Below are 12,436 nucleotides of genomic sequence, written 5' to 3' on the forward strand. Positions count from 1 at the left end.
GTATGTGTGTGTGTGTGTGTGTGTGTGTATGGGGGGGGGGGGGGAGGGAGCAAATGCGCAAAGAGGCCACCCCCTGACGTTGGAATCACGGTAGTGCATGTCAAAGAGAATCTAGAGTTACTTTCCAGCAACAGACGCATCACACAGACATTGGTGGTTTTATTATAAAACAGCACTTTATTGGTTGCATTTACACACATGATGTGGGGAGAACTCCTCTCATCCAAGCTCTTAATTTACTTCCATACTTGCACAAACATTATCGGCATCAGACCCTCTCCGCGCATCCTCCACTGTAGGACTGTGTGTTTAGTATTGCAGAAAACTGATCTATAATTTATTCACAGTTTGGCTCAATAGTGCATCAGTTGTAAATCTATAATCACCCATCATTTATTAAGCGCACACGACAGATTACACTGGTCAACAACAAATTTATTGTTTAAGTTTTTTGAGCTGATTTAGTTTAATTTTGGTGTGCTGAATCCAAAAATCACATTAATTTTGCTCAATCAGGTCAACTTTCTGAACTATCCTACATGTTGGCTTTTTAAAATTTTTGCTTACATTTATGGGCATTTTCACATCATATGATACAAAATTCTTTCATATTTCTTGCAATAAACGAGTTCTGAAGATTTTACTTTTGCCAATTTATGATTGTTTTTTTTAATATTACAGGTGAATGAAATGGCTTCAACAAGAAGATCTTGCAGAAATAAGCCTGACGTATTCTGCTACATCTGCGGTGAATACACCATTGTACCTAACAGGAATCCTGTTAGAAAATAATTTTTTTCTCTTAAAACCTATTTTGGGTGAGAACTATATAAAAAAAAAAATCAACTGATAAAGTCACAAAAATGTAATCAATTTTGTGAGAAGATCAAATTTTTCAAACTCAAATTAGCAAAAAACCTGACTTGATTGAGAAAAACAGATGTCATTTTTGGATTTAGCGGTGCAAAATGGCCCTAATTCAGTTGAAAAAACCTAGACAACTTGCAAAAAACATTTTTTGTAACCCAGTGTTATTATCATAACTTAAGCATGACAGAAAATATGAGTCATTACCAACATGTAACATCTAACTTACCTGTGAGAGTTCTAAAAGACAATCACATTTATCCATTAAATTCCAATCAATCCAGTAGGCACTTTGGCAAAACAATTAATTCAGAGAATAAAATCAGACTTATTGAATAAAGCCGTTTAGCTCACATTATTAACCACAGCTGGGATCAAAACTGGATGTTCAACTAAATGCACATGATGCATTCTCCATTTAAGACAAGAACCTGTTATTGGTCCAAATGTTAAAGGTATAATTTGTTGAGATAAACATTCAAAAATTAGCACAGGAGTATTACCAGACAGTAGTGTAGTTAGTATCCAAAGCAGTCAACATGTAAACTATTGCCCCTTTTCCACCAACATTTACTGAAACTATATTTCAAGACATTTATTTACTTGGGTAAAACAGTTCCTGCTAATCTGTGTGGTTTGTGACTCCAAAGTTCTGGAAAAATTTAATCAAATCCGTCTGATGACATAAGGGATTAGAAAAAAAAACAAAACAAAAACAAAACTGCAGTACACCTCCAGTCCAGTAGATGGCGGTAAGAAGACACTGAAGGCCAAACAAGAATAATGATCTTATTAACTGCATACAGTGACCTTATAAACAGTGAATAATGACTTTATAAACAGTGAATAATGACCTTATAAACAGCGAACAAGCCCGTGTCATCATTTGTGACAATACGACAGGATGGAGGACGCTCGAGTTGTTCTGTTGTTCGGTGTGTTTTACTACATTATGAATAAAACCATGTGATCTGCACAGAAAAGATGCAGACACCACTGGATTAAACATGGAGGATGAAGTACGGAACGCTGCAAATGTGTTCCACCAATTAACATTCTTCAGAACACAACCCCGCCCCTAAGAATTCCAGGGAATCTGAGAAGTCCAACCCCAATATTAGAGACTTTTATCAGGGACGGTTTTTTTCCTGGGAAACTTTGCACCGAGGTTTTTCAAAATCCCTGGTGAAATGATAAAAGTTCCTGCAGTGGAAAAAGGGCTCATGGTTTATGTTGAGCTCAGAATGACATTTCCAACTGAAGTCCTTAAGTTCTCCTCAAACCCAACTAGACAACTGGGATGATGCTGTGAGGTGAGCTGAAAACGTGCAACTACATGCAATGACAACATGGTTTCTAACCCAAGCATTCGAATGACCTCCACTCTACCTTCAGTTTAAAGGTGTTCGGTGTAGTATTGATATTCTAAAATCTCATTCACGTACCCGAACACACTTAGGACCAAATCCACCTATGAATCAACTCTATATATCCACAGACTGTATCACTGACTGAATAAAGTATAAAGCTCATTGTTTACACACATCTGTATTACGGTATCTTCAAGTTTTCGTCTTCAAGCTAAAGCCCCTTTTACACAGCACTTCTGTAGCGGGAATATTTCGCCTTTATTACGGAATGACATCTGTGTAAATGAAATGGTGGGATCATTTGGTCATGTCTCTGTAAGTAGTAACAGAGCCCCGAAAAAGGTGGAATCATGATTCTGGAACGCTATGTAAAAGGAACACCCCTTGTTCCACAACCAAGGTGTGACATTTTGATGACATATTGCGTGTGCGACCCCTGCGCTGAGGGGATTTAAAAATGAGAGCGCATTCGTGTACAGTAAACAAACATATCATGTCACAAGTTTTTGCTCCTAGAGGATTCTGTTGGGTTTCTGTAAATTGGCTTGAGGGTCTGGTTTTTACCAGTAAAGTGTGATGAGATAACTTTTGTTATGATTTGGCGCTATATAAATAAAATTTGAGTGATTGACTGTGACCAGAAAGATGTCGAACTGAGGAGACACTGACATTCGCGCGGTGCTGTCACTTCGGGTGGAGGACTCTATCCATGCTAACATTTGTGGAACGGTGAAAGACTCTGGAGAGGTTAGCAATACCGCTATGCTCGGGGTATTTCCGATGTGCAAGTTATACATCACACTATACGCTGCATTGCATCACCGCCCCTTTGAGGTGGGATCACCATCTCACCTTTTTTCTGGGATCTCTGTGTAAAAGTGGCTTAAAAACTCAAAGACATTTATTTTGACAGTCACTCAAAATAACAGTTTTAAAATCTTCCTGTGTTGTGTCAGCTGATAGTTTACATTATAGCTCTGTTAGCTTAGCTCTGTTTTTAGACAGAAAACAGCCACAGTAAAACCACAAATCACCTCTGTTTTCTGTACGGTTTGTGTTGTCAATAGTTGAACTAAAGATCTGTTTGGAATCGAACAAAAAGGTCAGAACTGTCATAGTTTAGTCTGAACTGTGAATCAACAAACAGCAACTTAGCAAAGATAATAACATCCCATAATAACTTTATACCTTCATAAGCCTCAGAATCAAACTCACTGGTGTAGAAGAAACGCTGCCATTTCATTTACAGCTGTGTCCAGTGGAGAAAACAACAGTGATTCTAACTTTTATCACTTCATCACTGTCTGTGACTTTAAAAGTTGTTTCTTTGAAGTTGTTCCAACTTTGGTCAAAGGCCCTGTGGTGTTAGTTTTCCTCACCATGGGCGGTGGTCTAATGGTCACATAAGTCCATCGGTGTACATAAATTCACTCAAGAAAAATAAATCACAGCCAGATGAAAAATTGCAATTAAATCCTCGACTTACACAGTTTTTTTTTTGTTTTGTTTTGTTTTTTGGTTTTTGTTTACAGCCATGCATCACACTGGAAAAAATCTAAATCTTACCAAGTGTATTTTTCTAATTTCTAGTCAAAATATCTAATTACACTTAAAATAAGACATAATCCTCTGAAGAGTAACTTTTTAGTGAGATATAACAACTTATTTTTGGACATTTCAAGAAATCTGACCAAGATCATTTTCACTTGTTTCATTGGCAGATTTTTTTGCTTGAATTAAGCAAAAAAAATCTGCTCTGATCTTAGTCAGATTTTTTTAAAATAAGATTTTCAAGATCTATTGTCTAAAAATAAGTTCTTATATCTCACTGAAAAGTTACTCTTTAGGTGATTATGTCTTAGCTTAAGTGTAATGAGAGATCTTGACTAGAAATGAGAAAAATACACTTGGTAAGATTTGGATTTTTGCAGTGCACTTAGCCTTGACCACCAACTTCTAAGACGATTATTGGCTTCAAACCAGTTGATGGAAATGTGCCCAGTTTGCGTTCTATTTTCATTTCAAAACTAATTTCTTTGCACTTTGGTGACCATTTTAGGTAATTTTTGAATGTTTTAAAGTAGTAATATTACAAATTATACCTTTAAACCACAAAAACAGGATGATCCTACATCCCAGACAAAGAACCAGGAAACATTTAATCAAACATTTTAATATTATCCTGAATAGATCAAGCTGAGTTATTTAGGTCTCAGCAGATCCTGCACCTGACTTTCCCATGACATTCAGGTTATTACTGTAGAAAACTCACTGAGAGCAATGAGAACAGCAGATGGAAAATAGAGTGTATATTCCTCATAAACCTAAAATTGGAATTGTCCAGCTATTAGATACAGGTTCAGTAAGAACCTAGTTTAGGCCCCTGACACGCAGTCTTTGACAGATGTTTTTAATTCTCCTTGTCTCATACTCATTGAAAACCCTAAAACATACATGGTTTATAAGAGCAGGACTTCTCTCCTCCTCGGAGGCCGTGATGGAGACACAATGATGTCGTCTGAATCATCAGAGTCGACGTCAGCAGCTCCAGACTCGGTCGGATACCGGAGGACTGTTTCGCCTGCAGCAAACAAACAAACAAAAAAAATCTGCTTAGTCATGTGCACACATCGAACTGTATTTTACCAAAATACTTTTAAAAGAATAATTAACAACACTTGACACTTACAAATCAGCAGCCATGTAGTTTGACAATAAAAAGTTTGAAAACAAATAATCAGATGGCATCTGTGCAAAAGGTACAAACACACCTGCAAATATCTTTACTGTTGTCACCAAGTGTTATGTCTTGCCATTTTTGTCTGTCCAACGTGTTACAATTATGCCACGTTTCCACTACGTGGTATTGGCTCGACTCGACTCTGCCTTTTTGCGTTTTCATTACGAAAAAGGACCTAGAATCTGGTACCCGGCACTAGTTTTTTGGTATCACCTCCGCCGAGGTTCCAGGACTGGGGAACAAATACTAAAACGTGACGTGTAAACACTGCAGACCACTGAATGGTCAGAGTTGTTTCTGTGACCTGTCGTTTTACAAAAAACAGATGTGGAAGTTTACAGTAAATGTAGCAGTAGGTTAATCCACATGATGACAGCCCGCAAAAGTACACCATGGTCGGTCCAGGAGACTCAGATGTAAAAATTCAGCATGAGTTTGACGAGACAACACGCAACAAGCGAGTTTATCAGCAACTCTCTGAGCAGACGACACGGAAGTAATGCACCGCATCGCTATGATGTCCAGGTACTGTAAAGTTGGCAGTATCCTGTTATGGAAACGGTCTCCAGGAATAGGACCTGGTACCCGAGTCGAGTCGAGCCGAGTCGAGCTGGTTCCATGTGGTGGAAACACGGCATTAGGCTGACTATTTTTTCACCTTAAAATGATTTTTTTGGTTTGTTTTTTAGTTAGAATAGCTCGTGTTTTAACCCTTTAACAGCAATCTCACCAGCGCTGCATGTTGCACTTCAAGATTTCAAATTACTGTAACTCCTGAACCATTTGCACTATCCATAAAATTCAAACGGCATGGGAAAGCTGAGATCCTGATTGGGGACTCTATTATAAATAGAAAAGAACTGGTTCAGACTTCCACACAGGCTAAAAGAAACACCTGGAAATAACAAAAATATGAAGCCATAATATGGATATTGAATGTTCAAGACCAGAAAGCATGTTTGAGCAGATGTAAAATAATTGAAAGTTTATTTCTGCAATCTCAAAAAGTTTTGTTATGGACATTTACGGTTGTTTCTGATAATAAATATGCTAAAAACCTCAAGCCTGTTTTTTTTTTTGTTCAAACACACAGTTTTAAGCATTTATTATTTATAATCATGATAATTATTGGACAAATATTGAAAGTTAAGTTTTTTCTGAAAACAAAGGTGCAAAAGAATTGCCAAAAAAAGACATTTTCTGACACTTTTATTGCAAAAAAAAAAAACATGAAGACACCTAGGAGGTCTGTCTTAAAAGGGTTAATGTATAATAAATTAGCAGGATACATATAGAGTTTGACATTTAAGGTATGGGGTCATTCCTCCCTGCAGATATTTTACATATATTTTTTGTAAAATGGTGAATAAATATTCCTGTGGAGTCTGGAGGTGGATGCTGGGGTGGTGGAGAGGGCTTAAACAGCAAGCATTGGTACTGGTGTGTCTGAGAAAGCTGGGATTGTAACATGTTTAGTAGATAATATGTGGAAAGAGGTATATCAGCAATCCTGTCCTGAGTCTAGAATTAAGGATGGTTAAGGACCGAAATGAAAGCATGTACCAATTAAAAGCACGACAGGCTGACAACAATGACACCAGTTTTACAATTTCACAGAGTCAACAGCTGAGGCTGATACTAATGTTTTTGTTTGTTCACTTTGTCTTCATATTGTTTTGATGCTGATCTGTAATCAGACAGGAAGCTCATTCAACAACAGGTAAACATCAGCCTCCAGCTCGAAACCATTTGCTGCATATAATTTCCATATTCTCTCTGCATTTCCTGTTTTTGTCTACTGCATCTATGAAATCAAGATAATAGAAGCCCAAAAATGAATCTCAGAAAAAGGAGAATATGTGCCGACGCTTGGCTAATAGATTTGTGCATCTGTACATAAAAGTATGAGGAGCCTGGTTATTGTAAGGTACTTGTTGAACAGTGGATTTTGTGTGTGTGATTATGCAAGCAGCAGGGTTTTGGATCATTTAGACACTATGTAAAAATTTATAGGGAATATTAGTAAGAATGGAGTTGAAAAAAATCAAAGCAGAACATGACCATAGTGTGAATCAGTAAATGTGAGCTGTGTTGAAGCAGAAGGACAAAGTCTGATAATACAGTATCACATGAGCGAAAACTTACAACAACTTAATACGTGAGATCTTACCAGTGGGGGGCTTTTCATACCTAAAGATTGTTTCAAATGACAACACAACTATTGCTTTGGGCTTGATAGTAACCACTGGAAATAGTCAAGTGGTTGATTTTGACCTAATAAGGAAGAAACTGTTTGACATTCAGATGATATTGTCCTGATAGCCCAGCTTTGTGGATATGTAAAGTTTGGGGTCATCAACATAGAATATATTTTCAAAGGGAAAGCAATATATCTTAAATTAAAGTGGTCCAAACAGTGATTCTTGAGGAACACCATGACTGAATGAGAATAAATATATTTCTTGGCTGGGAGCAGTAATTTCTAATTACTTGGAAACTTCCTAAAATGTAAGACATTTCTACAGAAAATTTGCTCTTAAAAATACTGTTATATTACACAATATAAAGAAATAGTTTTTTGAAGTTTCCTGCACTAACCTGTCGGTGTCCTTCTGGACTTAGTGCTAGAAACAGGCACAGGAGTGTCTTCTTCATCTTGCTTTTCCAGAACATTATGGCCTTTTGCAGCACCTTGTGAAAAGAACACAAAACAACACAGCATCGGTTATTAAAGTACAACTGTGACATCTCAGTTTGACCAGTGTTTGTGGAGGGCTTAGGTGTTGTCATATCTTAAATTATACTGTTATCTGACTAATGTTGTATTTCCACTAAGTGGTACCGGCTCGACTCAACTCGACTCGGCCTTTTTGCGATTCCATTACGTAAAAGAACCTGGAATTTGGTACCCGGTACTAGTTTTTTGGTATCTGCTCCACCGAGGTTCCAAAACAGGGGAAGAGATACTAAAACGTGACATGTAAACACTGCAGACCACTGAATGGTCAGAGAGTTGTCTCTGTGTCGTCAATGTGTGACCCACCACTTTAAAAAAAACTGATCCAGAAGTTTACAATGAATAAACCAGTAGGTTAATCCACATGATGGCAGCCCGCAAAACTACACTTTGGTCGGTTGAGGTGATTCAGACATTTCTGTCCTTGGTAGCTGATGAAAAAATTCAGTGTGAGCTTGATAGTGCAACACACAATGAGCAAGTTTATCAACAACTCTCTGAGCAGATGTCATGGAAGTTACACGCAGCGTGGCTATGATGACCATGTGCCCTTAAGTTGGCAGTATCTTGTAATGGAAATGGTCTCCAGGAATAATACTTGGTACCCGACTCAAGTGAAGCCAGTTCCATATAGTGGAAATGCGGCATAAAAGTCTGCATTTTTGCTACATTTTGGCCCCTCATTTTTACATTTAGAAAAATACTTCAACAAAACAGAAATCTGATAGTGATGAAGCAGATACCCAAATTCCAATTACTTAAATAATAGACCACATTTTGTTTTTAGGTTTTTTATTTCCCATTCCATTTCAGGCTAATATGGTGATTGCTGTCACTAGAGTTGTGGATAAATCTTTCTACATCATAGATCCTGCATCCAAATCTAATTATAATAGGGAAAACATAGACTTCTTTAAGTAGAGATGATGCATCTGTGGTTTGTTTTACCCAAAAACATTGAAATAGAAGTGTTTTACTTACATTCCATAAATAATAACTGTACTACAAAGGATTCCACATCACTAATAAAAACTACAACTCCTGCTCTGATCTCAGGTATCCTTGGAAAAAGATTGAAGAAGTAGAATATTTGTATCTGGAGCCAGCGCTGGATGATACAGTCCAATACATCACGGTGATCCCACTGTGCACATCAGATGCAGGAGCTGTCTGGTAAACATGCAGAGCGATAGGAGAGAAGTGCTGACACTAGTGGTGCGTTCAAAGCCTGGTCTTCAGCTGGCCTGTTCATACGTCAGGTAGATGAAGGGGAAAGCGGGGGAGTCTAACGGGGTCTTTAAGGTCAAGTGGAGGCTCATGGCAGGGCTCGTAATGTGAGCGGCTCTACATCTTTACCTGTCATGCACAACAGCAGCGGGCCATTCCACAGAGCTGCCCACTGTTCTCATCGGTCTGTGGAAGCAGGCCGTCAAATCACAGCGGAATAACATCAGTGTGTCGGAGCAACGCCGGGCTGCTGCATTATTAAGAGTCAACAATCCTGAACCCACACTGACAGGGAAGACAGTGTATTGATGGTGCACTTCCTCTCAAAATGCCGTGCCCTTTTACAACCCAAAATCAGAAAAATGTGCAGCGGTATTGGAAATACAGGGATTTCTAAATTGAGTTGGACTTGCGCTTGAGCCACTCAAAGCTATATCTGGTCAACTATATTCAATTTGTAACTAAATACATCCATTCTTTCCATTTAATGGGGTCGTATTTTGTTAAACCCACTTTTATTAGTCTCTGGTATATTTATTTGCATATTTGGACCCTAATAGTTCATAAAGTTTGAATTTGAACCCTCCAGGTGCTGCAAAGCTATCTTTATATTCATTCCAGCAAAAATCGAGTGGATTTTTACAACCCATTTCAATTCCTGCTTAATTTGTTATGTTTTATAACTAGTTACGTCACGACATTTGCACATATAAGGTTAAGACTTCCGACAAACACTTCTCCATAACTGTTTGTCAGCAGCAGCGGTTTTAGTCCATACTGAAAATATGTCCAAACTTTGAGCTGATTACCTAAAATGTTCAGTTGTTGGTTGTATTAACGAACACAAGTGGCTGAACAGGACAGAGCAGCACAGCCAACAACATGGAGGGGGCGGGGCGTGAAGTGGCTCATGTGCATTTAAAGGGCCAGCATTCAAAACAACCTCCCTGGTGTCATTACTCAGAAATAGGGTTGAAGATGGACCTGTGGAGTTGAATTAATGAAGAATTCAGACCCAAGCAGAGCATTTACAGTTTATGCAGACCACAGGGAAATGTTTTAAAATGCATAATTCCATTTAAAAAAGCAAAATATCACTCCTTCAAGTCTGTAACAAATTCCAACAAGAACCTTAAGTTCAGTCACAATCGCAGACAATCATTGCATCATAAAGTGTTCATGCAGTTTTCTAAATTACAGGCAACCTACAATTAGTGACAGACATTTTAGTACAAAAAAAAGAAAGGACTGTGAAATTCAGAGGCTATTAGAGTCTCATTTTATGTAACTCTCAGATATGGGTATACTGCACAGACCAATGGAATCTGCATCACATGGGATCTCAAGCACGAGAATAAAATAAGAAATGTGCCGTCTTCACTTAGACACCGTTTCCACAGAGGAGTATGGTGTTAAACAATAGAGGTGTTTTTACTCATCATTATGACACCACAGTGAAACTGACCTTTGACCTTCTGGATGTAAAATGATACTTCTTTAGTTTATCCCACTACAGATTTATATAAAATTTTGTCCCATTCATTCATTTTCTGAACCCGCTTTATCCTCACTAGGGTCATGGGGGTCGCTTGGAGCCTATCCCAGCTACATAGGGGTGAAGGCGGGGTACACCCTGGACAAGTCGCCAGTTCATCGCAGGGCTGACATATAGAGACAAACAATCACTCCCACATTCACACCTATGGGCCATTTAGATTAACCAATTAACCTATTAGTGCATGTCTTTGGATGGTGGGAGGAGGCCGGAGTACCCGGAGAGAACCCATGCAGACACGGGGAGAACATGCAAATTTTGTCCCAGTTAGAGTGAAATGGGTTGAAAGCATGACAATCCTACCAGTTCATTCAGTTTCATCTGACATTTGGGAAAAAAATTCTCTCAAAATCCTCCAAAGAAATCATATTCATGAGAATGGACAGAAATGAGATCAAAGTGTCATTGACCTAAAGCCACCAAAATGTGAAAGATACTGTGTTTTTAATCATAATGGGGACAGATTGACATAAGCCTTCCTGAGACTCAAAAACAGATGCAAACGGTGTAAATTACTCCATTTATACTTCCATGTGTCTACTGAATTGAAATAAGCATTTGGCAATCAGTCCACGAGAGGACACCGCTCTTAATTAACATAATGGCCAAATTCAAAGAAGAAGAATAGAGGAAAGTCAGTAATAACAAACATGGCGATGATTACTAATGATTATACTAAGAAGGGTTGGTTGTCGTAAATATGTCAGTAGTTATTTACCAACTCACACAGTTACCCTTTGAAAAGTTCCACTATTTCTGGAAAATATTCACTTCAAATCTGAGTACTGCCCCCCACAGTTCCTGATGATACTGCTCCATAATCTCCATTTGGTCTGAATCTGTAAGCTTCCAGGAGACGGTCAGAAATACAGACAAAATAAACGCAGAGTACAGACAGACAGCTCTGTGCGAATCCACAAGTTTATGTAACATATAGCATAAATGAGCCTTTATACAGCAGTGATGAGCTGGAGGAAATTATACAGGAAGTGCATGCATGTGAAGACCTCACCTGTCCGACTGGGTGTGTGTGTTGAGTGAAGTCTTCTTGGTGTTGGCAAACGTTCTCCCACAGCAGGAGGCACAGAGAGCTCTGAGCTGATACACAAACACAAGGCTTCATTAACTGATGTAGGTTTGTGAATCCCATTTTTTACCTATAACTTAGTGTGTGCGTATTTCACCTCTCTACTACCAAACCACAGCGGGCCAGGTGTCCCCTGAATGCAGACTGTATCATCGTCACAGCAGCCACATCCAGCAGACCTTCTGCCTCAGTGGCCTGATCAGTGCAGGTCGGCCCTTCAGCTGCCTGAAAAGAGACGGAAATGCAAAAGAAAGTAGTTAACAGGATGGACGTTTACAAAAGGCTGGAAAAAAATAACATGCCCACAGTGAAGTGGAGGTATATTAGGGCCCTCTAGTGGTCATTCATCTCAACTGGGACCCTGCTGTTTGTCCATTATGATATCTTGCAGTACAGCCTCCAGTTCAGACAGGGGCGAGCATATTACTACCCCGCTCCCCAAAGGGGAGGCAAGGGAATTTGTTTTTGGTTTGGTTTGATTGTTTGTTTGTTTGTTAACACTCAAGCAGCAAAACTATTGGTTGAATTCATACCACATTTGGTTAATAGATTGACAGTGACCCAGAATAGATGTCATTACATTTTGGGAAAAGTACATCAAAGTTAAAATTTTCTATGAATTTTCTTAACCTTTTTTTCACCCCATTTCTTTATAATGGGCAAATTTTCACATGTCTGTGGCAGCAAAACTATTGGTTGAATTCATGCCAAATTGACTTTATAGATTGCCAGTGACCCACAATGGATTCTATCACATTTTGGGAACAGTAAGTCAAAGTTAAAATTTTGTATGAATTTTTGAAATCTTCCCATTTACTTATAATGGGCGAAATATGTGTGAGGGGTGGGGTTT

The 12,436-nt window shown here is 38.5% G+C and overlaps 1 protein-coding gene across 2 annotated transcripts in view; it reads right to left on the minus strand.

Annotated features, from left to right (window-relative positions):
• Positions 1-4,065: 4,065 nt before the first annotated feature.
• iqce (IQ motif containing E) overlaps positions 4,066-12,436 on the minus strand; it is a 28,836-nt gene continuing 20,465 nt past the window's right edge. For both annotated transcript variants that reach the window (XM_030141119.1, XM_030141112.1), the window contains exons 18-21: positions 11,681-11,808; positions 11,509-11,594; positions 7,576-7,668; positions 4,066-4,818 (exon numbers count right to left, since the gene is read on the minus strand). In XM_030141119.1, coding sequence (XP_029996979.1) covers positions 4,697-4,818; positions 7,576-7,668; positions 11,509-11,594; positions 11,681-11,808 — 429 coding nt within the window. In that variant the 3' untranslated portion in view covers positions 4,066-4,696. The remainder of the gene's footprint in view (positions 4,819-7,575; positions 7,669-11,508; positions 11,595-11,680; positions 11,809-12,436) is intronic.

Source organism: Sphaeramia orbicularis, chromosome 1, assembly GCF_902148855.1.
Source record: "Sphaeramia orbicularis chromosome 1, fSphaOr1.1, whole genome shotgun sequence".
NCBI lineage: Eukaryota > Metazoa > Chordata > Actinopteri > Kurtiformes > Apogonidae > Sphaeramia > Sphaeramia orbicularis.